Raw genomic sequence first — 27952 nt, 5'->3', positions numbered from 1 at the left:
GGTGGTGGTGGTTTGGTGAGTGGTCAGAGTGGTTTGGTTGCTATTGCTCCCAGTTGCACCATCGATGTAATGTCTGCCAAAGTTCAAACATCAAATAAAGAAGAGACCATATTGCTGGAAAGCTGAAGTTCTTTATCTTGGTGTTGTTAGTTAGTGACAGTTTGTTAGTTTTCCATTAATTGAAAGGCAGTCCCATCCAACCAGTTAGCTGTCAGCTTCACTGCGATGTCAGTTCTCTTCCCAGCAGACAGCTAACTTCCTGAGTTACAACACATCCTCAAAGAATTGTCACATCCAATCTGTCACTGTCTCCTCCTCCATCATATCTCAGAGAAACCTAACTTGGAAAGTTTGTTTTTTTATAATTTAAAACCACCAGTTCGCATACTCATTCCTCAATCATCCAACTGAATAATTCACTGCAGAAAGAATTTAAATGTAAACTCAAAAGCAGTTTCTGGGCTGGAATGGGGTTGAATCTGATTCAGGGAGATTCAGACCAATACTTGTCAATGGTGGATTAGTCTAGAGTAGAGGTCATGACCCACCAACATTACAGTACTGACCACTTTCTCCTTGTTTCCATTCTACATGAACTAATCTGCGAAAAGGGAGGCTAATATTTCTTTATACCTTGAACTGAGGCAGTCACATCAACTTAGACGATAAGACCACAAAAGTGGGAACATGATGAGGCCATTTGGTTCCTTGACCTTGCTCCCCCATTTAACAGGATCATGGCTGATCCGATATTCCTCATGTTCATTTTCCTGCCCTTTTCCCATAACCTGTGATTCCCTGACTGGTCAAAGATCTCTCTGTCTCAGCCTTAAATACACACAAGGATTTTGCCTCCAAAGGTCTTTGTAGTAAGGCGTTCCAAAGACTCACAACACTCTGAGAGAAGAATTTCCTCCTCATCTTTATCTTAAATTGGTGCCCCTTTATTCTGAGACTGTACCCTCTGGTCTGAGACTCTCCCATGAAGGGAAACATCCTCTCAGCATTTACCCTGTCAGGTCTCTAAAGAATTCTGTATGTTTCAATGAGATCACCTCCTGTTCTGCTAAACTCAAACGAGTTGAGTGCTAACCTGTTTAGCTTTTGCTCATAAGACAATCCCTCCCCCATACCTGAGATCATCTGAGTGAACCTTCTCTGAATTGCCTCCAATGAAATGATATATTTGCTTCAATAATGAGACCAAAACTGCTCACAGTACTCCCGATGTGGTCTCATCAGCATCTAGTGGGGTTACACGGGAACATTGTGAGGGCTACCACTGGGATATCAGGAAGGTCTGAATCTTCCAAAGTATAATGAGCACCTGGACATTAAACTACAGACATCAAGCAAGGGGACTGACCACTCGATAGGCAAGTTGGACACTGAATACAGACAGGAAGACAGGGCCAATTAATATCTAACAACTGCAGATATTGGCAGAGCACCCAAACAAGCCAATTTTTAAAATAAATCATTCACAAGATGAGAGTGTCGCTGGCTAGGCCAGCATTTATCATCCAACCCTAATTGCCTACAAGAAGTTAAGTGTCCACCACATTGCTGGAGTCACATGTAGGCCAAACCCCAGGTAAGGAGGGCAGTTTCTTTCCATAAAGAACATTAAAGAGCCAGATGGTTTTTCCGACAATCGACCATGGTTTTGCAATAAGCATTAGACTCTTAACTTCTCCTAATTGGGTTGAACTGTCACCATCTGGCCTGGCAGGATTCATACCTGTGTGCCCAGAACATTACCTGGGTTTCTGGAATAATAGAATAATGATGATGATTCTAAGGTCAAAATTAGATGCAGGAGTAGCCACTCAAACCTGCTCCATCATTCAATGAGATCATGGCAGATATGATTACTGCACTTTCCTGCCTACTCCGATAAACTATCACAACCCCCCTTCAATTACCAAGAATCCATCCCCCTCTGTCTTAAAAATATTCAGACTGTGCATTCATCACCTTTTCTGGGAGTGGGATGAAAATACTCACAGTCCACTGTGGGAAATAAAATGCTGTCATCTCCATCTTAAATGGGTTACTCCTTGGAGGTAACTTAGAACATCGGGCTTACAATAGTGTCCATCAGTACAACTAAGGGATGATAGTTGTACTGACTCTCATACATCTGTTTGGAAACTTTGTCCTTGCAGATTATGTGGCATTTAATTGTTCTTCTTGAACAATATGTTGAGGATCCAACAGCAAATAGAGATTAAGTTAGGTTGTACACTGTATAATGAGGAAGAGTTACTCAGTAACCTTGTAAAAAGGACACTCTGGGGGGAAGATGATCATAACATGATGGAATTTCATCTTAAGTTTTAGAGTTATGTGGTTAAATTTAAATAAAGCCAATTTAGGAGTTAGCAGGGTCAATTTGGATGGCATAGATTGGAAAATAGATTTAAAGTTATTAGTGGATAAGCAAGGACAAACATTTAAAGAAACAAGTCTTCATAAGTATACATACCCTTGTGGGATAAAATTTCCTATAAGAAAGTGGCATATCTATGACAAATTATGAAAATTGAGGATTGCATGAGATTGAAACAAGAAAATTAAAATATTATCAAAAGAGTACGTCTGAGAATTTGGAGATTCTTATAAAGAATACCCAAGAGTTAACAGAAAAAAGAGAAAATAGTACGTGGCATTAAACTTGCAATAAATATCACAAGAATTGCACAAGCATTTAGAAACCTATAAAGAGGAAATTACTTGCTTGCAAAAGAAAACAAATCTTCAAAGCAGAGACAGGAGGGATTGGAAAAGAGAAAAAGGAAATGGTACAGATGTCACAATCTGCTTGGTCTATCTACAAAGCAGAAGACACAAAGTATATGAGGAAGTCAGGGGAACCATGAGTTTAACCAGAATCAGGAATGTAAAATATGTAAAGTTACCAAAACAAAAAGTACTAGAAAATTATTAGGAATGAGTAGCAACAGATCTCTTGACCCTGGTGGCCTACAGCCAAAGTTGTAAAAGAGGTAGCAGCAGAATTAATGCCTGTTTAGAGTTCAAACTTCCACAGATTATGAAGTGATCCCTGTGGATTGATCAGCAGTAAATGGAACCTTCTATTCAAGAGAAGACAGAGAGCAATAACGGGGACAGATGAACCACTGATCCTAATGGCAGTAACAGGTTAATGCTGGAATCTGTTATTGAGGATGTGATAACAGTACACTTGTAAAGTTGTAGACCAGACCTTCAGAGCTTTATGAAAGGGAATTCATACTTGACAAAAAGTGTGGGACTTTGGAATTTGCTACCATAGAGAGCAGGTGAGGTCAAAACATTGAATGTTTTCGGGAAAGAGTTCAGTCTAATTCTTAGTGCTAAATGAATCAAAGGGTATAGGGAGAAAGCAGGAACAAGGGACTGATTGGATGACCAGCCATGATCATATTGACAGGCAGGGTAAGATCGAAGGGCTGAATGACCTAATCCTACTCCTGTTCTCTATGTTTCTATAGAATCCCATTTTCTGAAGTCACATTCCTCCAACTACATGATGCCTTGTAACACCAATAATTAGAGTTTTTTTGGGGTGGCATATAATTAACGGGTTGATTAGTGGGAAATAATGAAGGTTTTGTATTTAGATTTTCAGAAGTTATCCAATAAGATGTTACATAATTGGCTGTTAAGTAGGGTTAGGGTTCAGGAGATTGAGGGGGGAGGAATGTATCAATGGGGTTAAGGCTTGGTTAAAAAACTGAGATTGGGCATTGATTAGCGAGGGCACATAAGATGGCCGGGGATGTGCAGGACTGTAGAGTTGAGGTTAAAGTCAACTCTAAATGCGAGAGCACACTCAAAGGGGCTGAGTGGCCTGGTCTTGTTCCTTATCAGTATGTTTTTCAGGATGATAGGGTCTCTCTTGTGAAGTGGTGCGAAGGTGAATTCTTGGAACTCAAGTTACTTAATAATATCTAACAATGAGTGAGATGAGGGGACAGAGCATAATATATAATGGAGGTTTGGGATTATACAAATGCAGATGGAAAAGTAAGCTCTGAGGACAATGTATAAAGTCTGTCAAGGGATAGGTTAGGTGATTGGACATGATGATAACAGGTGCCATTTAATGTTGGGCAGCATTAATTTATTCATTTTGATAGAAAGACTGGAAAAGCAGAATGTTTGTAAAATTCAGAACCCACTAAATGTTGGCATTCAGAGAGATTTAGATGTTCTTGTACAAAAATTGGAAAGTTAATCCCTAGGGACAAATAGAAGCTGGCTGAAATACAATGAGAACATTTTCTTGCAATGATACGGAGGTTACACCTGAAGTGCTCAGTGTAGTTTTGATCCTACCTGTTTAACAAATAGACAAGGCAGGTTCACTAGAATGATTTCTGGGACATGGGGACTTTTTTTTGTGAAGGGAGATTGAGTGGGCAGCAGACTTGGGAACTGTAGGCCATTCAGCCCAAAGAGTCTGCTTCAAAGTAGAATTGGATGATAGCCTCTGGTGTTTAGAATAATGAGGGGTGATCTCACCAGAATGAATCCAATTCCTAATAATGTCACAAAACTGACTTTGGGGCTTGTGTTTTCACTGCAATAGGCCGCAAAAATGGCAGACATGGCTAAATAATCTGGGAGTGGCACTGCCAGATGTTTTTACTGGGATGTGGTGGATGAGTGGGAGTAGACATGATCTGGATAGGGGTCAGATCACATTTCATGCACATGCATTTCACAGAGGCTGCTGGTCAGATAAACCAGTCGCACAGCAATAATCCAGCTACGGTTGGTGTCACCTTTACATCAAAGGAGAGTTGAAACAGCTGACAAAGATAGAAATCAGCAGCAGCAGCAGCAGGCCATAGCCTTGTGTGACCCAGTGTGTGTAATATGCCACGCACAGTTAAACCTAGGAGAAGCAGCTCTGATCATTCCAGATTTGCCTAAAAAGCCAGGGTACCCTTTCTGGGGGATAACATACCTCTTTACAATGGTCAGATTCCTTTAAAATAGCTACGCTACTCTTTGTGATTGTTAAAAAAAGCATCAATGTGTGTAAAAGGTATGTAAATGCACTGGAACTGTGACGTTCATTACAGCTGTGAAGAAGAACTGTCAAAGGAAACTGTCAAGTTCTCAGGGCAGTTCAGTCAAGTCTTGTCATTTAACTATTTGAAAAGAAAACTGGAGTTTGAAAAATATTTGCCCTTTGAACTCCTTTTGACATAGGGAACTGGCTAAGAGAGTCTTGACTAATTTCACATCCTCCCATTATTACAGCATGTTGCCTCCCAATTTAACAGTTTGATTGACAGCTCCAAGTGGTTATAGACTCTTTGAAGTGGGCTAGTCAGTGCTGGTTGTTGTAAAGGACTGCAGAGCTGAATGAACTGTTGGTGTTACTAGGCATCATGTAGTTGGAGGAATGTAACTCAGAAAATGGGTTTTTGTAGAAATTTTAAAAATAGGGACATGTAAAGGCCATTCAGCCCTTCGACCTTGCTTTACCATTCAATATGATCCTGGCTGATCATCCAATCCAGTCCCCTTTTCCTTCTTTCTCCCCTTACCTGCATCTCTTTGAAAACATTCAATGTTTTGGCCTCAATGGCTTTGTATGGCAGCAAATTCCACAGACTCACCACTCTCTGGGTAAAGATGTTTCTCTTCATCTCAGTCCTGAATGGCTTACCCTGTATCCCTAGACTGTGACCCTTGATTCTGGACTCCCCAGTCATCAGCAACATCCTTCCTGCAATTACCCTGTCATCCTGTTAGAATTTTACAGGTCTCTATGAGATCCCTCCTCATCCTTCTAAAATCCTGAGAATATAGTCCTAGCTGAACTTGTTTATCTTCATGGATCAGTCCTGCCCTTCCTGTAGAGTTGCAGCAACACATCCCTGCTCTTGTGCTCAAATCCTACAATGGACAACATGCCAGTTACCTTCTTCCCCCTCTGTTGCACCTTCAGTGACTGGTGTATGAGGACACTCAAGTCTCTTTGTACCTCTCCCTTTCTCAATCTATCACCATTCAGAAAATAGAATGCCTTCCTGCTTCTGCTCCCAACCGATATGTTTCTCAATCTGTTCTCCTGCCTTCTTCCCATAACCCTTGAACCCATTAAGATCTTAACTTATCTAAATCCATATTAAATACATGCAATGATTTGGCTTCCACATACTTCTGCAGCACTAAGTTCCACAGATTCACCGCCCACTTCCTGAAGAAATTCCTCCTCATCTCAGTTGTAAACGGTCATCCCTTTTCCCTGAGACTGTGCCCTTGGCTCCCCCTCCATTGGAATCATCTTTTGCATACCCACTCAGTATTCTGTAAGTTTCAATCAGTTCCTTCCTCATCCTTCTAAACTCCATCGGGTACAGCCCTCAAATCCTCAACTCTCCTTATATGACAAGTCCTTTATCTCTAGGATCATTCTTGTAAACCTCCTCTGAACAATGCTAGCACATCCTTCCATAGATACGGGACCCAAAACTGCTCACAATATTCCAAATGTGGTCTGACCAGAGCCTTACACAGTCTCAGCAGGACATCCCTGCTCTTGTATTCTAACCCTCTTGAAACAAATGTTGACATTGCATTTACCTTCCTAGATGCCATCTGAACCTGATTTTAAGAGAATCCTGAACTAAAACTCCCAAGTCTCTTTGTGCCTTAGATTTCCAAAGCTTTTCCCCATTTAGAAAATGGTCTACACGTCTATTCTTCGAGTAAAAAATGAGGTCTGCAGGTGCTGGAGATCACAGCTGAAAATGTGTTGCTGGTTAAAGCACAGCAGGTTTGGCAGCATCTCAGGAATAGAGAATTCGACGTTTCGAGCTTAAGGCCTTCATTCCTGATGAAGGGCTTATGCTCGAAACGTCAAATTCTCTATTCCTGAGATGCTGCCAAACCTGCTGTGCTTTAACCAGCAACACATTTTCAGCTACACGTCTATTCTACCTACCAAAGCGCATAATCTCACACTTTGCAATATTGTATTCCATCTGCCACTTCTTTGCCCACTCTCCCAGCCTGTCCAAGTTGTTCTGTAGCCTCCCTGCTTCCTCAACACTACCTGTCCCTCCACGTATCTTTGTGTCATTCGTAAACTTAGCAACAATGCCTTCAGTTCCTTTGTCTTGATTATTAATGTATAATGTGAATAGTTGTGGTCCCAACACTGACCCCTGTGGAATTCCACTAGTCATTGGCAGCCACCCTGAAAAAGCCTCCTTTATTTCCACTCTCTGCCTTCTGCCAGTCAGCCAATTCTCTATCCATGCCAGTACCTTGTCCCTAATACCAACGGCTCTTATCTTATTTAACAGCCTCCTTTGCAGCATCTTGTCAAAGGCCTTTTGGAAATCCAAGTAGATCATGTCTGCAGCTCTCCCTTGTCTAACTTGCTCATTACCTCCAAAGAATTTGAACAGATTTGTCAGGCATGGTCTCCCCTAGATAACAATGTGCCGACTCAGACCTATTTTACTCTGCACTTCTAAGGATTCTGATCACAGCATGATTCAGATGGAGCCTGCCCCATTGGAACAGCTCCCTCCTTCCAATGTCCCATGAATTCAAATCCGTTTCTCCCACACCAATCTTTGAGTAACTTGTTTACCTCTTTATGCATTTGCCCACACATTCAGCCTGTCCAATTCAAATTGAAGCATCTCTGCATCCTCCTCACAGCTTACCCTCCCACCCAGCTTTGTGTCACCTGCAAAGTTGTAGATAATACATTTAGCTTTCTCATCCAAAGCATTTCTATTGTGAATAGATGGGTTCCAGCACTGATCTCTATGGCACCCCACTAATCACGGCCTGCCACTCAGAAGAAGATCATGTATTTGTACTCTTTCTTTCTTCCTTCCAGTCCTCAATCCATTTCAGCACAGTACCCCAAATGTTTGGCCAAAGTAAGGACTGCAGATGCTAGAAACCAGAATTTAGATCAGAGTGTTGCTGGAAAAGCACAGCAGGTCAGGCAGCATCCGAGGAGCAGGAAAATCAAAGTTTCGGGCAAAAGTCCTCCCCTAATCCCATGCGCTTTAAATTTACATGCTAATTTCTCATGTGGGACCTTATTGAATGCCATATTAATGAGTTGTTTGCAACATAAGGAAGACTATTAATCCTCCTCCCACATTACATGGACATTCTCCCCCTGTCACTGACTCTGCACACCCATTTAACCCCCTCCCACAGCCCTGTGTACACTCTCCCCTCTTATCTACTGTGGTCCGTGTAATGGATAGACCTGTTAAAATTTGCAGCAGATGCAATAATATTAACTTGTACAGTTCCTTCAATGTTATTAATTTGTATGGTGCCTAGGGATGCTTGAGTTAAAAAATAAATGAGCATTTTTTTAAGCTGACTAATTGCTCAGAAACAGTTGAATTAACGCTGATGGACAAAGGGTCATTGTATAATACTCCAGATGTCAGGCTCACACCTGTGATTACAAACTGTGATGTTAATTTTAAAAACCTGGCAATCTGTGGGCTAATTCTAAAATGGGTTATTCCTAAAATGACTGTATAATGTTATTCCAAGATTCTTTCTGATCTCATCTATGCCTATCTGTGTCTGAACACAGCTTGTTTGCTTGTAACTGAATTACTAATTCTGGGTCCTGACTGTGTAACTCCTGTATAAATTCATTGTCATCAAATGCATTATTGAATTACACAGCTATTCTCCTGTCACTTTACTGAGAGATCAACGGGACATCTCAGAGAAATGGGGGAGACTGGTACCAATCTTTGTTGAATACTCTCCTCATGGTGTCCCCAATTTCCTGATGGAATTATGGTGATAGATCAGGTGTGATCTGGTGAAAGGTCAGTAGCTAATGAACTGAGAGTAGATTCAGATCACTGCATGCTTGCCAAAAAGAATGAGGCACCAGTCAGCAATTTTAACCCATTCTCTGATCTATTCTACCCTGATCGGCTCCTCACAGCTCCCAGCATCATGAACCAATCATCATTATACTCTGCCAACACTCAATGAGGCACCATACCCCTTCATCACCACCAACAGTGAGGCTCAGCAAGGAAATGAAAATGATTTCAGAATCTGATTCCCTTTGACAGTGCAACATGCTCCATGAACTTTCCCTTCCCCTGCTGGTTCAACATTTCAATAGATACTTGTACTACATTGTTAATACAGATCATAAATTAAAGACTTACTTAAGATATACTTAAGACTGAAAAGGAGAAATGGGACTCTGACATTAATGTCCCCTGCAATTCACTTCACTTGCTGAGTATTTTTAAATTACACAAAGAAATATACAGACAGTCATACATTTCATATAACTCGTCAACTCAGATTTCAGCCAGGCATCTCTCCAGGACAGGGACAGAGTGAGTGATGGCTGAAAATGTGTTGCTGGTTAGAGCACAGCAGGTTAGGCAGCATCCAAGGAATAGGATAGCTGTGATCTCCAGCATCTGCAGACCTCATTTTCTACACAGAGTGAGTGATGCTCCTTCTACCCTTTTAAACTGAAAGTAAAGCTTCCTTCACTCTTTTTCGATTAAACACTCCCAGGACTGGGACAGCACAGGGTTAGGTACAGAATAAAGCTCTTTCTAAAATGTCCCTTCTATCAAATAGTCCCAGGGCAGGTAAAGCAAGGGGTTAGATATAAAGTGAATCTCTCTCTATACTGTACAGATCAAACACTCCCAGGACAGGGACAACATGGGGTTAGATACAGAGTAAAGCTCCCTCTGCATTGTCACCATTAAACACTCCCAGGACAGGGTCAGCACGAAGTGAGATACAGAGTAAAGTTTCCTCTACAATGTCTTCATCAAACACTCCCAGGACAGGGACAGTACAGGATTTAGATACAGAGTAAAGATCTCTACATTGTCCCCACCAGACACTAACGGGACAGCAACAGTATGGAGTTAGATACAGAGTAAAGCTACCTCTACACTGTCACTATCAAACACTCCCAGGACAGGGACAGCACAGAGCTGGATACAGAGTAAAACCCCCTCTACATTGTCCACATCAAATGTTTCCAAAACAAGTACAGCATGAGGTTAGATATAAAGTAAAGCTCCATATACTCTTTTAAACTAAAGGTAAAGCTACCTCTGCACATTCCCCTTCAGACACTCCCAGGACAGGGATAGCATAGAGTTAGATACAGAGTAAAGCTTTCTCTACACTGTCAGCATTAAACACACTGAGGACCGATACAGCACAGGATTAGATACAGAGTAAAGCTACCTCTACGCTGTCCCCATCAAACACAGAGGCGGTACGGGGTTAGATACAGAGTGAAGCTGTCTCTACACTCTACACTGATATAAAGTTAGCCATTTACCCCCTTTGGGATACCTGAACTTTTCAGGTGACGTCTGTGCAGAGTTTGCACATCCTCCCTGTGTCTGCGTGGGTTTCCTCCTGGTGCTCCGGTTTCCTCCCACAGTCCAAAGATGTGCCGGATGAGTGGAATGGCCATGCTAAATTGCCCATAATTTCCTGGGATATGTAGGGTAGGTAGATTGGCCATGGGAAATGCAGGATGATGAGGGTAGGTATGTGAGTCTGGGTGAGATGCTCTTTGGAGGGTCAGTGTGAACTTGTTGGGCTGAATGGCTTGTTTCCACACTGCCAATAGGGATTCTATGATACTGCTGGATGAGAGTCACCTATTCAGTTCTAGCTTTGTTGGTGTACCCTATTGCTGCCAGTCTGTCCCGGTACCCTCTCAATCCATTTGTGATGTTCAACTAGCACAGAGGAGTTTTTCCAAGGGATGGGGCATCTGATGCTGAACAAACTGAGAGACCACCTGGCAGTATCATCACCAGCTTTGTGTGGCCCCACAGTATGAGACAGGAGACCCTCACCTCTGCAGGTCAGACAGACTCCCCCCCACCCCATCCCTCACACATGTCCCCTCAGTCGTAGGGACCGCAGTTCCCTCCCGGACAAGACTCCACTAACAAATGAATACAAACAAGACCCAGGGGTGGGCCTGGAGCCTTGAGATCTGCTTATATTCAAATCAAAATCATGAGCTTCTGTTCGAGATCCAGACAAATCCTCCAGGAAACCCAGAGAGGAGACCGGGGCCCACATCTCATCCCTCAGTCCCCTTTCTTGTGCAGCTTGTTTTTGACTATTCTCCTCATGTAGATGGCTGAGCTGCCGCTGCAGGCGATCAGCACGATGAAGTTCATGCACGAGATGTAGACCATGCGCTCATCTCCCCGGGTGGAGAACATCTCCCGCCGGTTGCTGTAGTCCAACAGCACAGCCTCCAGCTGAGCTAGCGTGCAGAGGGACAGGAACACGTGGAAGATCTGGTGGGCGTGTCCCACGATGTCGAATCTTCCCGGGAAATATTTCTCTGGCACTGGGTAAGAGAAGAAGCCGGAAGCGATGACAAACAGGATGATCTGCCAGGTGTGGTACCAGACAGCATGGTCAGTGCAGTCCCGTACCCAGCAGGTAGCAATCCGGTGGACAATGGGGCTGATGTCCAGGAGGTAGGCCAGAAAGGCGGGCACCATCTGGCACACCTTCCGGGTGATGGGGTAAGGTCGCTGGAAGTGGACTTTGGAGAAACAACAGCCCAAGCAGGAGAGCCAGCCCAGGATGGCAGCAATGGGCAGGAAGAACGGGTGAATCACCTGGTGCCACTCAGGCTCCATGCAATAATAGTAATGTGCCAGGGCACTGCCATATTGGTAAGCACCCACACCTACATAGTCCAGGAAGTAGAAAGAGTAATGGGCCAGCTCTGACTTGGACTGGAAGAGATGGGCTAGCACACTGCAGGACAGGTAGGTCACACAGGCAATCACGAAGAAGCAAAGTGGGAGGCTGTAGACGGTGGGGAATGGCGAGGTTGTCTCCAGGAATGCTCGGAAACGGACCACAAGCACCAGAGCAGCCAGCAGGTGAGTCCAGACATTGAGTGCCTCATTGTGCTGCTGGAAGAGGCTGAGAAGGTAGTATTTCCAATCCTGCTCCACCTGCCGATAGCCACTGTGGATGTAGGGCTCCCGGAAAAGCATGGGCACGTCATTGTCAGTCACGGTGCTGGGCACCCTTGGTAGAATCTCCTCCAGGATGTGCTGGGGGTTGATGGTGATGGCATTCAGTCTCTCTAGGATACCACCAACCACATGGCTGCTAAGGGAATTCTTCAGTTTCATTTCACAAACCATTTGGACCACCTGACAGAGAGAAAGAGATAAACAAACAAGTTTAAAATGACCTGATGACACAGACCTACCTTGAAAACCTCCACGTGCCACACCCCCCCCCCCCCCAGATCCCCCAACCCATTCCACAAAGGTTCATTGAATTCATTACTATTTGGGTTCATCATTCCATTGCTCATTCTGACTGTTTAAGACCATGAGACATAGGAACAGAAATTAGGCCAGTCAGCCCATCGAGTCTGCTCTACCATTCAATCGTGGCTGTTAGGTTTCTCAACCCCATTCTCCCACTTTCTCCCCATAACCCTTGATCCCCCTGATACTCAATAACCTATCTATTTCTGTCTTAAATATACTCAATTACCTGGCCTCCACATCCTTCTGTGGCAGTGAATTCCACAGATTCCCCACTCTCTAGCTGAAGACGTTTCTCCTTATCTCCATTCTAAAAGGTCTTCCCTTTACACTAAGGCTGTGCCCTCAGGTCCTAGCCTCTCCTACCAATGGAAACATCTTCCCAACATCCGCTCTGTCCAGGCCATTCAGTATTCCGCATGTTTCAATAACATCCCCCCTCATCCTTCTAAACTCGATCGAGTATAAACCCAGAGCCCTCAAACATTCCTTATGTATTAAGCTTTTCAGTCCAGGGACCATTCTCATGAACATCCTCTGAACATGCTCCAAGGCCAATACATCCTTCCTGAGTTGTGGGGCGCAAAACTGCACACAATACTCCAAATGTGATCTGACCAGAGCCTTATTGAGCCTCAGAAGTACTCCCTGCTTTTATATTCAAGTCCTCTCAAAATAAATGCCATCAATGCATTTGCCTTCCTAACTACTGACTCACCCTGCACGTTTACATGAGAGAATCCTGGACTAGAACTCCCAAGTCTCTTTGCACCTCAGACTTCTGATATTTCTCCATATTTACAAAATAGTCCATGTCTCTATTTTTCCTACCAAAGTGCATGACCTCACACGTTCCCACTCTACCTGCCACTTCTTTGCCCACTCCCCTAACCTGTCCAAATCCTTCTGCAATCTCCTTGCCTCCTCAATGCTACCTGTCCCTCTACATATCTTTGTATCATCTACAAACTTAGCCTGAATGCCTTCAATTCTTTCATCTAGATCGTTAATGTTTAATAAAGTGTTTAACCAGCATTGCTGATGTCAATCCCACTTTCCTGCCAAATTCCACATCTTCTTCCATTTATTTAAAACGCCAAACCCATTCCCTCAATAAAAGCCATTTTGTGCCAGTATGCTAACAGCATCAGAGAGAGGCCATTCTTTCCCACAGCCTGCTCCATCAGGGAGGACCTGGTCTTAGCATCACCCCCATCCAGCTTTTGTTCTGTGTGCCTTCACAATGAGAACCTACCCTGGTCTTAAGCACTTCCTGCAAGCGTCATCACCAGCACTACGGGAGAGAAGGTCCCAGATTTCCACGTCACTCTGTGTGGGGTGAAGTTCTATCCAATATGGACTACCCAAACAGAGGAAATTGTCTCCCTGCCTATCCTGATTATTTAAAGCACCTTAATCTAAAAACAAAGAACTGTCAATGCTGGAAATCTGAAACCGAAACAGAAATTGTTGAAGAAACTCAGTAAGTCTGGAGAAAGAAGCACAATCAACATTTTGAATCCACTGACCTCTCTTCAGAACAAAGAGCACTGGAGGAGGTGATATTTCTACTGGTAACAGAGATGGTGAGGGGAAATAAATAGGGGACATGGAGATGGTGGCTGGAGAGATACTGAAACAAAGGGTGAGGCAAACGAACAGATGGCTAATGATAAGCCAAGAAAGAGAGCTAAGTGCTGAGTAAGTGCTAATGAGAAGTGTTGAAAATGTGTTGCTGGAAAAGCGCAGCAGGTCAGGCACTGAGGGCCTCCTGAGTTTCTCCAACAATTTCAGTTTTTATTTAAAAGTCCTGCATGGGATCACTATTCAAGATTGAGTCTTCAAGCCAATACAAGAATCATCTCTGCAGCCCATTGGTACAACAAACCTTCAGCCCACTGTAGCATTTCGGTGAGTCTGTAATTTGTCCTTTCTGTTAGGGTGGTGTCCAGAATTGAAAAGTGACTCCAAATGTGGACAAAGCATAAGATAACTGATGAATAACTTGCTCCCCTTGAGGTCATGAACCATTTAGATTATGTTCTATATGAGCATCAACAATCACTTGAAACTTAGTGATTGTCTGCAGCTCCGAGTCTGTCACTTTGACGAAATGTTTCCAGTTTCTATTTCTCAGATTCAAAGTAAATAGCCTCACACTTCCCACGTTACATTCAATTGGTCAAAATGTTTCTCATTTAGAATCATAAAATCCCTACAGTGTGGAAACAGGCCATTTGGTCCAACAAGTCCACAGCGACCCACCAAAGATATTCCACCCAGACCCATTCCCCTACACTATTACTTAACATTTCCCCTGATGAATGCACCGAACCTACACTTTACTGAACACTACGGACAACTTAGCATGGCCAATCCACCTAACCTGCACATCTTTCAACTGTGGGAGGAAACTGGAGTATGCAAAGGAAACCCACACAGAATGTGCAAACTCCACACAGCCAGGTACCCGAGGCTGGGATCAAACCCGGGTCCCTGGCACAGTGAGGCAGCAGTGCTAACCATTGAGCCACTGTATTGCCCTGGTTTATTTAAACAGCCTACATTCCCCTATAACCCCCACATGACACAGTGGTATCAGTTCACTCACATAATCATCCTTCCATCCAGTTCAGAAATAAATTTTGACAAGGTCTGACTCACCAGATCATTGGAGAGTTACACACATCAGCTTACAGTGTGATCAATCACTCGGTGACAGAGGTCTCTCCCTTCCTGCATTACTAAGAGCCATCTCCCAGGAGACTCTGGCAGGTACAGGTCTTATGAAGGTGAATCCTAGCCCCTATGGCTCTGTACATAACTCCAAAACAATAGGTCACCTGAGACGACATCTCCTGATGTCGCTGCACATCTTCAGCTCTTATGATTGTGTAAATTAAGCAAGTGTAGCCATTCAGCCCATTGACCCTGCTTCGCCATTCAATATAATTGCGGCTGAATTCCACTTTCTGTCAGCCCTCTTTTTACCTTGACTCATTCAAAAATCTCTTTACCTCATCCTTAAGTGTACAGTACTCAGCAATGCTGCCTCCACCATTCTCTGAAGGGAATTCCACAGACTAATGACTCTCTGAGAGAAGAGAGTCCTCCTCATCTCCACCTCTTTATGGTTAAACAGTGTCCCTAGTTCTAGACTATTCTCCAATGAGGGGAAACATCCTCCCAACATCCACACTGCAAAGTCATCTCAGAATCTTACGCAGTTCAATAAAGTCATGTCTCTTTTTTCTACGAAGTGGAGGTGCCGGTGTTGGATTGAGGTGGACAAAGTTAAAAAGTTAACTAGTTACCTGATGAAGGATTAGTGCTTCGAAAGCTTGTACTTTTAAATAAACCTGTAGGACTATAATCTGCCGTTGTGTGATGTTTCTCTTTTTTTCTAAACTCCAATGAACATCGGCCCAGCCTCATAAGGCAAAACTGACCTTCTTCTTTGGAATGAGTCTGGCAAATTTTCACTGAATTGGATCCAATACAAGTACATCCCTCTTTAAAGATGACGGCCAAAGCTGCTTCAGATACTTGAAGTGCACTCTCGCAGAGGCACTCTCATAGCGTTGGCACAATGGCTAGCACTGCTGCCTCACAGCACCAGGGACCCAGGTTTGATTCCAAGCTCGGGTGACTGTATGTGTGGAGTTTGCACATTCTCCCCGTGTCTGCGTGGATTTCCTCTGGGTGCTCCGGTTTCCTCCCATGGTCCAAAGATGTGCAGGCTAGGTCAATTGGCCATGTTAAATTGCCCATAGTGTTAGGTGCATTAGTCAGAGGAAAATGGGTCTGGGTGGGTTACTCTTTGGAGAGTCAGTGTAGACTGGTTGGGCCGAAGGGCCTGCTTCCACGCTGTAGGGAATCTAAGATGCCCTGTGCAGCTGCAGCTTTGCCTCCTTTCATACACATTTTGCAATAAGCGTTAATATTCTATTTCCCTTCCTAATTATTTGCTGTACCTTTAAGGGTAACCTTTTATGATTGCTGTACAATGACAGGATCCCCTTGTACTGCAGTGGTTTGAATTCTGTCTCCATTTAAATAATAGGTTGCTTTTCACTCTGACCTCTCAAAGTGCACAACCTCATTTATTCCCAAATTAAACTCCACCTGCCAATATTTTGCTAGCTCACGTAACCCCAAGACATCTGGTTTGGGGATATTTCAGGTGGGTTTGAGTGTACGTTGTGGGGTCTCATTGGCAGGACTGATTTCTCTAAGGAGGCCTTGTAAAATTATAACCAAGTATCCTTATGGTGGGGTAGGGGATGTTTGGTGATCCCGCCTGTCGAGAGGGGGGACCCAGAGGACAGCACCTCCTCATTGGGCACAGCCTCTGAGGAGCTGCTGCCTCTTACCCTCACCCAAGGCCCAGGATCACCCTGGCACCTAGGCCAGATTGAGGGAGGAAGGCAGCAGGTATTGTAGGGTAGTGGGAGGTCAAAGGGGAAGGGGTTGGGGGAGGGGAGGTGGCTGGGGAGGGGATCCAAGGGGTATGAATAGCATTCAGTGGGAGTCATTTTGTAAGGTTTTAACAACAGGTTAGACGGAAACCCAGGATGAGCGACCAAGTTCAAATCAGTGACCTCACAGGTAAACTGTAAATTTATTGGCTACTAATAGCTATGATAGAGTCATTGAGATGTACAGCATGGAAACTGAACTTTCGGTCCAACTCATCCATGCCGACCAGAAATCCTAAATTAATTTAGTCCCATTGCCAGCAATTGACCCATATCCCTCTAAACTCTTCTTATTCATATAGCCATCAAGATGCCTTTTAAATATTGCAATTGTACCAGCCTCCACCACTTCCTCTGGCAGCTCATTCCATACATGCACGGCCCTCTGTATTAAAACATTATCCTCACGTCCCTTTCAAATCTTCCTCCTCTCACCTTAAATGTATGCCTTCTAGTTTTGGACTCCCCCACCCCAGGGAATAGACTTTGTTTACTTACTTACCCTATCCATGCCCCTTATGATTTTATAAAAGTCTATAAGGTCACCCTTCAGCCTCCGCCACTCCAGGGAAAATTGCCCCTGCCTATTCAACCTCTCCGTATAGCTCAGGCCCTCCAATGCTGGCAACATCCTTATAAATCTTGCCTGAACTCTTTCAAGTTTCACAACATCCTATAGCAGGGAGACCAAAATTGCATGAAGTATTCCAAAAGTGGCCTAATCATTGTCCTGTACAGCCACAACATGACCTCTCAACTCCTATACTTAATGCACTGACCAATAAAGGCAAGCACACCCAATATCTTCTTCACTAGCCTGTCAACCTGGGACTTCACTTTCAAGCAACTATGAACCTGCACTCCAAAGTTTCTTTGTTCAGCAACACTCCCCAGGATTTTATCATTAAGTGTAAAGTCCTGCCCTAATTTGTCTTTCCAAAACGCAGCACTTCAGATTTATCGAAATTCTATCTGTCACTCCTCAGCTCATTGACCATCTGATCCAGATCCTGTTGTATTGTGAGGTAACCTTCTTTACTGTCCACTATGCCTTCAATTTTGGTGTCATTTACTAACTATAACTATACCCCCTCTGTCCACATCGATATCATTTACATAAATGACAAAAAGCAGTGGGCCCAGCACTGATCTTTGTGGCACACCACTAGTCACGCGTCCCCAGTCTGAAAAGCAACCCTCCAACTCTCCACCCTCTGTCTTCTTCCTTCAAGCCAGTTCTATATCCAAATAGCTAGTTCTCCCTGTATTTCATGCGATCTCACCTTGCTAACCAGTCTACCTTTAGGAACCTTGTCAAACGCCTTATGAAATCCATATAGATCATGTCCACAGCTCTGCCCTCATCAACCCTCTTAATTACTTCTTCAAAAAAAATTCAATCAAGTTAATGAGACATAATTTCCCATCCAAAAAGCCTTGTCTATTTACACTGTCCATGCCCCTCATGATTTTATAAACCTCTATAAGGTCACCCCTTAACATGAATGCTCCAGGAAAAACAGCCTAGCCTATTCAGCCTCTCCCTATAGCTCAAATGCTCCAACCTTGGTACATCCTTGTAAATCTTTTCTGAATCCGTTCACTAGGAAGGAGACCAGAATTGCACACAATACTTAAATTCACAGGGTATCCGAAACAAGGGAAATGAGCTTGCAGCACAGATTGAAATTGGCAGGTACAATTCTGTGGATATCACAGAGACGTGGCTGCAAGTGGATTAGAGTTGGGAACTGAATATCCAAGGATACACATCACATCGAAAGGAAAGAGGAGGTGGGTTGCTCTGTTCGTAAGGAATTAAATCATTAACAAGAAGAAATATAGGGTGAGAAGGTGTAGAATCTGTGTGGGTGGAGTTGAGGATACAGGGAGTTATGCAAAGGCCTATACTCCCTGATGGGAGTTACGTACAGGCCTCCCAGCAGTAGTCAGGATGTGGGGAAGAAACGAAATCAGAAGATATAAAGGGTAGGTAAGAAAGGCATTATTACTGTAATCAAAACAGAGGTTGCTGGAAAAGCTCAGTAAGTCTGACAGCTTCTGTGAAAAGAAATCAGAGTTAATGTTTCAAGTCGGGTGACCCATCCTCAGATTGTTCTCTACAGCTATTGCCAGACCTGCTGAGCTATTCCAGCACCTTCTGTTTTAGTTTCTGAGTTACAGCGTCCGCAGCTCTTTCAGTTTTTATTTACTATCACAGGAGTCACAGGGACTGGGAAAATCAGTTTTTAAAAATATTCCTTCATGGACTGAGAGCATTGCTATCTAGGTCAGCATCTATTGCCCATCCCTAATTTCCCAGACTGCAGTTAAAGGGACACCCACATTGCTGGGGGTCTGGAGTCACATGTAGGCCAGACCAGGTAAGGATGGCATTTTCTTCCCTAAAGGGCATTACTGACCCAGATTAGTCTTTCTGACAATCAACAATGGATCCATGGTCATCAGTAGACACTTAATTCCAGATTTTTATTGAATTCAACTTCGTCACCTACCATAGTGGGATTTGAACCCAGGTTCATGGAACAATATCGTGGTCTCTGGATTAACAGTTCAACAATAATACCACTAAGTCATTGCCTCCCCAGGGTTGGTAGCAGATCTCAAGAAAAGAAATTTGTGGAATGTCCACGAGATGGTTTTTGGAGCAGCTTGAGGTCGATCCCACGAGGGAACAGGCAGGTCTGGATTTGGTGATATGTAATGAGGCAGACATGATTAGGGAGCCTAAAGTGGAGGGAATCCCTAGGGGTCAGTGACCATAGTATGATCACATTCCCCTTACAGTTTGAGAGGGAGAAGCTGGAATCAGATGTCACGGGATTACAGTTGAGTAAAGATAACTACAAAGACATGAGGGAGGAGCTGACCAGAATTGTTTGGAAGAGGGACCCTGGCAGGGAAGATGGCAGGCTAGCAATGGCAGGGGTTTCTGGGGGTAATTTGGGAGGCACAGCAGAGATTCATCCCAAGGAAGGAGAAACAAACTAAGGGGAGAATGAGACAACCATGGCTGATGAGGGAAGCCAGGAAATCAGCATAAAAGCAAAAGAGAAAGCATACAGTATGGTGAAGATTAGTGCATAGCCAGAGGATTGGGCAGCCTTTAAAAATCAGCACAGGACAACTAAAGTAGCAATAAGGGGGGAGACAAGATGAAATATGACACTGAGCTACCTCATGAGATATAAGAATGCAAAACGTTTTATTTTAGACATCTAAAAGGTAAGAGAGAGGCAAGAGTGGATATTGGACCACAGAAAAATGAGGCTGGAGTAATAGTAATGGGGAAACTAAGAAAAGACAGAGGAACTAAATAGGTACTTTGCATCAGTTTTCACAGCGGAAGATCCCAACAGCATACCAGAACTTAAAGAGAATCAGGGTGCAGAGGCAAGTGTAATGGCCAGCACTAAGGAGGAGGTTGGGTGAGCTGAAACATTTGAAGGAGGATAAATCACTCAGACCACGCCCCCTCCCCAGAAGAACTATCCTCAGGGTTTGGAGGACATTGTGGAGGTATTGGTAGTGACCTTTCAGGAAACATTAGAGTCAGGGAAGATCCCAGCGGACTGGAAAGTAGCTAATGTAATAACTCAGTTTAAAAAGGAAAGAAGGCAGAAAACAGGAAACTAGAAATTAACGACACGTTAACATGCCTTTAAATCTCAGTCATTGGTAAGATTTTAGAATCTATTACTAATGTTGAGATTGGTGTACTTGGAAGTGCCTGGCAAAAAAGGGTGGAGAAAGGGAGGACTGCAGATGCCAGAGATTAGAGCCAAGAGTGTGGTGCTGGAAAAGCACAGCGTGTCAGGCAGCATCCAAGGAGCAGGAGAATCGATATTTCGGGCAAAAGCCCTTCATCAGGAATGAGGCTGGGAGCCTCGGGGGTGATGAGATAAATGGAAGGGGGTGGGGCTGGGGGAAAGGTAGCTGAGAGTACAATAGGTGGATGAAGGTGGAGGTAAAGGTGATAAGTCGGAGGGGAGGGCGGTGCAGATAGGTGCGAAGGAAGATAAACAGATGGGACAGGTCATGAGGGCGGTGCTGAGCTGAAGGTTGGAACTGGGGTAAGGTCAGGAGAGGGGAAATGAGGAAACTGGTGAAGTCCACATTGAAGCCCTGGGATTGAAGGGTCCCGAGGCGGAAGATGAGGCATCCTTCTTCCAGGCGTTGGGTGGTTAAGATGTGGTGATGAAGGAGGCCCAGGACCTGCAGGTTGTTGGTGGACTGGGAGGGGGAGTTAAAGTGTTCAGCCAAGGCGGGGTGGGGTTGGTTGGTGTGGGTGTCCCGGAGATGTTCTCTCAAGCACTCTGCAAGTAAGTGTCCTGTCTCCCCAATGTAGACGATACTGCATCGGGAGCAACAGATACAGTAGACAATGTGTGTGAAAGTGCAGGTGAAACTCTGATGGATGTGGAAGGCTCCTTTGAGGCCTTGGATGGAAATGAGGGGGGAGGTGTGGGCGCAGTGTTTGCAATTCCTGCGGTGGCAGGGGAAGGTACCAGAGGGGGGCGGTGGGCTTAGGGGGCGTGGACATGACCAGGTATTCGCAGGAAAGCGGATAGGGGTGGGGGAGGATAATATCACCTTTACCCCACCTCCGTCCACCTGTTGCACTCTCAGCTACCTTCCCCCCAGCCCCACCCACCCCTCTCCCACATATCTCTCCACCCCTGAGGCTCCCAGCCTCATTTGTGATGAAGGGCTTTTGCCCAAAATGTTGATTTTCCTGCTCCTCGGATGCTGCCTGACTTGCTGTGCTTTTCCAGCACCATACGTTTGGCTGTAAAATAGTCAATATGGTTTTGTCAAGGAGAGGTCATGCCTGACAAATCACTTCGAGCTCTTTGCTGAGTTAATGAGCAAGTTAGACAAAGGAGAGCCAGTGGATGTGATCTATTTAGATTTCCAGAAGACCTTTTACAAGGTGCTGCACAGCAGGCAGTTAAATAAGGTAAGAGCCCCATAGTGTTAGGGGCAAGGTACTGGCATGGATAGAGGATTGGTTGACTGGCAGAAAGTGGAGAGTGAGGATACAGGGGTCTTTTTCAGGATGACACCTGGTGACTCATGGAGTTCCACAGGGGTCAATGTTGGGACCACAACATTAGAGATCTGGACAAAAGAACTGAAAGCATTATTACTAAGTTTGCAGATGACACAAAGATAAGTGGAATGACAGGAGGTGTTGAGGAAGCAGGGAGGCTGTAGAAGGACTTGGACAGGCTGGGAGAGTGGGCAAAGAAGTGACAGATGGAACACAATGTAAGAAAGTGAGAGATTATGCACTCTGGCAGGAAGAATAGAGGCATAGACTATTTTCTGAATGTAGAAAGACTTCAGAAATCGGAAGCACAAAGAGACTTAGGAGTCCTTGTTCAGAATTCTCTTCAGGTTAACCTGCAGGTTCAGTTGGCAGTTGGGAAGGCAAATGCAATGTTCGCATTCATTTCAAGAGGGCGAGAATCCAAGAGCAGAGATGCATTGCTGAGACTATAGAAGGCTCTGGTCAGACATTTGGGCTCCATACCTAAGGAAGGATTTGCTGGCCTTAAAGAGGTTTACAAAAGCAATCCTAAGGATGAAGGAACAGTTTGAGGACTCTGGATCTGCACTTGATAGAATTTAGAAAGGGAGGGATCTGGTTGAAACTTACAGAATGCAGAGAGGCCTGGATAGCGGGGACATGGAGAAGATGTTTCCCTTATGGAGATACTCGGACCCAAGGGCACAACCTCAGTGAAGGGATGACCCTTGAGAACTATAACTGAGATGAGGAGGAATTTCTTCACCCGGAGGGTGTTGAATGCATGGAACTCATTGCAGCAGAAGGCTGTGGAGGCCAAGACATTGCCTGTATTTAAAACAGAGGCTCTTGATTGGTAAGAAGATCAAGGATTACAGGGAAAGACAGGAGAATGGAGGAGAGAAACTTACCAGCCATAATCGAATGGCAGAGGAGACTCAATGGGCTGAATAACTTAATTTGCTCCTGTATCTTATAGTCTTACGGTGTCAAATTTGTGTCTTTGAGACCTCCTCACACTTAATCTTGCAACCCATTCTTATATCATCAACTACAATACCTAGAGCCCATCATTGAAGTCATAAGAGTCATACAACACAGAAACAGACCTTTTGGTCCAAGCAGTCCATGCTGAACATAATCCTAAACTAAACTAGTCCTACCTGTCTGCTTCTGATCAATATTCCTCCAAACATTTTCCATTCATGTTCTTATCCAAATGTCTTTTTAACATTGTAACTATCCATATCCACCAATTCCTCAGGAAGTTCATTCCACACATGAACTGGCCCCTGATTTATTTTTTAAACCTTTCCCCTCACCTTAAAAATATGCCCTGTTCTCTTGAAATCCCTCATCTGAGAGAAAAGACAAGTACCATTAATTCTATCTATACCCCTCACTATTTTATAAACCTCTAGAAAGTAACCCCCCAACCTCCTACACTGCAGTGAAAAACGTCCTAGCCTTTGCAGCCTTTCGTTATAACTCAAACTTTCCATAAACAGCAACATCCTGGCAAATCTCTTCTGAAACCTCTCCACTTTAATAATATCCTTCCTATAACTGGGAGACCAGGACTGGACACAGTATTCCAGAAAAGGCCTCAGCAATACAACTTCAACGTGACATTCCAACACCTACACTAAAAGGACTGAGCAATGAAGGCAAGCATACTAAACAATTTTTTAACCACCCTGTTTGTATGTGACACAAATTTCAAAGAATTCCTAGGTCCTTCTGTTCTTCAACACGAGCCAAGGCCCTGCCATTAATTGTATAATCCCTAGCCATGTTGGATGGAGATTGCAGATCGTGAAGGCCCCTAGCACTGATACATACAGGAAGCTTTCCACTCTTTGCAGCTTGAGACTGACCCAGTGAGCTCCAATCTGAACCTTATCTAAGAACCTTATCTAGTGCAGTAATATTTTATGTAGCTCCTTCTGGACTGACTTCTGCAAATTCAAATGTATACTTATTCCTCTTTGCACATCCGGCCTGTCCTCCTTATCACTACTTCCTTCCCTGACACACTCAGTAATTCCCAGATACTTCAACAGAGTCCTCCTCTCTCAGAGTTAATCCAGTGAGCTGAAATTATGAACACCAGCTCCCAGAGTAAATCCAGTGGATTTAAATTTGGAACACCAGATCACGCAGGAGATTTCTGAAGCAGAATGTATGAAATCTCTGATGTTCTAGTTTTAACTGACCAACCATTGTACAGAACATCAATCTGTTGCAGTTGTTTTGGTTTGAACATGTTGGATCCATGTTTTCAGGCACAGAGCTGGAATCCCACATTTTCTTTACAGAATCCCTATGGTGTGGAAATAGGTCATTTGGCCCAACAAAGCAAAAGTGAGGACTGCAGACGCTGGAGATTAGAGTCAAGAGAGGAAAAGCACAGCAAGTCAGACCGGATCCAAGGAGCAGCAGAATCACCACTTCGGACAAAAGCCCTTCATCAGGAAACTAAGAAGGACTTTTGCCCGAAATGTCGACTCTCCTGCTCCTTGGATGCTGCCTGACCTGCTGTGCTTTTCCAGCACTACACTCTTAACATTTGGCTCAACAAGTCCACACTGACCTTCTGAAGGGTACCCCACTCAGAACCATTCCCATTCTCCTATTACTCTACATTTCCCCTGACTAATGCACCTAACGTATACATCCCTGAACAATTATGGGGAATTTAGCATGACCAATTCACCTAACATGCACATCTTTGGAGTGTGGGAGGAAACCAGAGCACCTGGAGGAAACCCACACAGACACAGGGAGAATGTGCAAACTCCACACAGACAGTCACCCGAGGACCCACAGAGCTGGAATCTCACATTATCTTCTTCCATCCCGAACTCCAGAAGCTAGGCACAGCACAGAAAAGAGAAAACGTTCACTTTGTGATAATTAAACGGAGTCAGATACAGAAATAGTAACAGACCCCATCCATGACAAATCTCCCAGTGAGCAACATTTGGAAAAAGCAAACAAAATGACTCCGACATCCATTCCCATAAGAAGCTTTTTGGGAATCACATACACTGACAGGTCCTGTCACACATACACTGACAGACCCTACTATACATACACTGACAGACCCAGGCATACATACACTGACAGACCCTACTATACATACACTGACAGACCCTGTCTCACTGACCCAGACAGTCTCACTAACACAGATAGATCCTGTCTCACATACACTGACAGACCCGGTCTCAGTAACCCACAGACTGTCTCACTAACCCAGACAGATCCTGTCTCACACACACTGACAGACCCTATCTCATATACACGGACAGTCCCTGTCTCACTGACCCAGCCAGACCCTGTCTCACTTACCCAGAGAGATCCTGTCTCACACACACTGACGGAACCTGTCTCACATACACTGACAGACCCTGTCTCATATACACAGACAGTCCCTGTCTCACACACACTGACAGACCCTGTCTCACTGACCAAGACAGACCCTGTCTCATTAACCCAGATAAACCCTGTCTCACACATGCTGACAGACCCTGTCTCACTGACCCAGACAGACCCTGTCTCACACACACTGACAGATCCTGTCTCACTGACTCAGAAAGAACCTGCCTCACTGACCCAGACATATTCTGTCTCACTAACCCAGATAGACCGTGTCTCACACACACTGACAGATCCTGTCTCACTGACCCAGACAGACCCTGTCTCACACACACTGACAGACCCTGTCTCACTGACCCAGAGAGACCCTGTCTCACTAACCCAGATAGACCCTGTCTCACATACACTGACAGACCCTGACACATACACACTGACAGACCCTGTCTCACTAACCCAGATAGACCCTGTCTCACTGACCCAGATAGACCCTGTCTCACATGCACTGACAGACCCTGACTCACACACACTGACAGACCCTGTCTCACAAACACTGACAGACCCTGTTACTCACACACCCTGACAGACCCTGTCTCACTGACCCAGACAGACCCTGTCTCACTAACCCAGATAGACCCTGTCTCTCACACACTGACAGACCCTGACTCACACACACTGACAGACCCTGTCTCACTAACCCAGACAGACCCTGACTCTCACACACTGACAGACCCTGTCTCACATATACTGACAGACCCTGTCTCACTGACCCAGACAGACCCTGACTCACAGAACCAAACAGAGTGAAAGGGACTGACCCCCACTCCTCCCAGAGTTACTGACCCTATCATTTCCAGGGTGCACTCAGGAAATGTGCACTGCTCTGTCTATATCTCCCTGGATCTCCAATCCAAGTTTCTCTCCCGGAGAAACTGGAATCTCTGTGAAGTAAAAAAAAACTGTACTGGCAACAATGAAAAGATAAACAACAGCAAAAAGAGGTTTTGAACAAGACTCCCAAACCCTGTGCAGACTGGGAGTGATCAGATCAGAAAGCAATCAGGAAACAGGTCAATGTCAAATAACTCCGTGTGGAGGAGAGATTGTGAAATGTAATACCAAACTGCTGGAGACCAAGCGGTTTTCTGTGAAGCAGGCATTTTCTGGAGGAAAGGGTTTCCACGCTGGCGATGAAGTGCTGATCTCCCTGGAGTGCTGTAATGTGTGATCACTGCCCTGCTAACTGCACTGCGATTGCGCAGATGACAGCCCAGCCTCAGACAAACTCCCAGTGACAACAAACACACTGAATGTCTTTGTGTCAGCCCTGGGCACTTCCCACTCACTCTTACTAACCCCTCCCCATTTCATCTGAAAGTAAACAGCATATTATTTTTCCGTCTCTTCTCTCCCTCTCTCTGTCCCTCTCTCCCCCATTATTCGCACTGAACCTCTTTCCCTCTCTCTCTTTCTCCTTCCCAAACTCTCTCTTCTCCCCTCTCTCCTCCTGCCTCTCTCCCTCCTTCCTTTTCTCCCTACCACCCTCTCCCTCTCTTTCTCCTCAACCCTGCCCCTCCTCCTCGCTCTCTCTCCAACCATCCCCCTCCCTCTCTCAACTCCATCCCTTTCTCTCTCTCTTCCTGTCCCCTTCCCCCACCTACCTGCTGTCTTTCTGTTCCCCCCTTTCTCTATCCACCCATTTGTCTCATCTGCCCCTCCCTTCCAACCTCCTTCCCTCTCCCTGCTCTTTCTGTCTTCTCCATCTTTTTCTTCCCCACTTCCCTTCTCTTCCCTCCACACAAAATCTATTCCCCTCCCTGTTTCTCTGTCACTCTCGTGCTCTCCCCCCCTCTACTCCCCATCTCTCTCTCTTCCTCTCTCCCCTTCCCTCACCCTTTCTCTCTGTGCCTCTGACTCTCTCTCCCTGCCCATCTCTCTTTTTCTCTCTCCCTTCCTTTCCCATCTTTCTTTCTCTCTCTCACTCTCACCCTGTCCCTCTCTGTCTCCCTCTCCCTCACTCTCCCCTTCCCTCCTCTCTCTCTCTCCCCTTCCCTGTCTCTCTCCCTCCTTCCGTTCTTCTGTCTCTCCCTCCTTCCCCCTTCTCTCTCCTTCCTTCCCTCCCTCTCCCTCCTTCTCTCAGTCCCCCTCTCTCCCTTCCTCCCCACTCTCTCCCTCCCTTCCTCTCTCTCCCTCCCTCTCTCTCACTCCCCCCCCCCCCCCCCCCCCCCGTCCCTCTCTGTCTCTCTCTCCGCGCCCTCTCTCCTTCTGTCCCATAAGACCATAAGGCATAGGAGTGGAAATAAGGCCATTCGGCCCATCAAGTCCACTCTACCATTCAATGATGGCTGATGATTCAACTCCACTTACCTGCACTCTCCCCATGTCCCTTAATTCCTTATGAGATCAAGAATTTATCAATCTCTGCCTTGAACACATTTTACATCCTAGCCTCCACTACGCTCCACAGGAATACTGCTGTCTGGCTGAAGAAATATTTCCTGATTTCCGTTCTAAATTGACCGCCTCTAATTCTAAGGCTGTGCCCATGGGTTCAAAATGGAAACAAATTCCCAGCATCCACACTTTCTAAGCCATGCATTATCTTGTAAGCTTCTATTGGATCTCCCCTCAACCTTCTAAACTCTAACGAATACAATCCCAGGATCCTCAGCCATTCTTCGTATGTTAGACCTACCATT

The 27952-nt window shown here is 44.9% G+C and overlaps 1 protein-coding gene across 1 annotated transcript; it reads right to left on the bottom strand.

Moving 5' to 3' along the window:
• Positions 1 to 8344: 8344 nt before the first annotated feature.
• On the bottom strand, positions 8345 to 26481 carry LOC132819304 (membrane progestin receptor beta-like). The gene is made up of 2 exons (XM_060830749.1): positions 26373 to 26481; positions 8345 to 12224 (listed from the first exon to the last, which is right to left on the bottom strand). Exon 2 carries the CDS (start codon positions 12213 to 12215, stop codon positions 11130 to 11132), a length of 1086 nt encoding a protein of 361 aa, XP_060686732.1. The 5' UTR covers positions 12216 to 12224; positions 26373 to 26481; the 3' UTR covers positions 8345 to 11129.
• Between the last annotated feature and the right edge of the window lie 1471 nt (positions 26482 to 27952).

Source organism: Hemiscyllium ocellatum, chromosome 10 (genome assembly GCF_020745735.1).
Source record: "Hemiscyllium ocellatum isolate sHemOce1 chromosome 10, sHemOce1.pat.X.cur, whole genome shotgun sequence".
Lineage (NCBI taxonomy): Eukaryota > Metazoa > Chordata > Chondrichthyes > Orectolobiformes > Hemiscylliidae > Hemiscyllium > Hemiscyllium ocellatum.
Note: the sequence above shows the minus strand (reverse complement) of the source record. Positions and strands in the feature narration are given on the sequence as shown.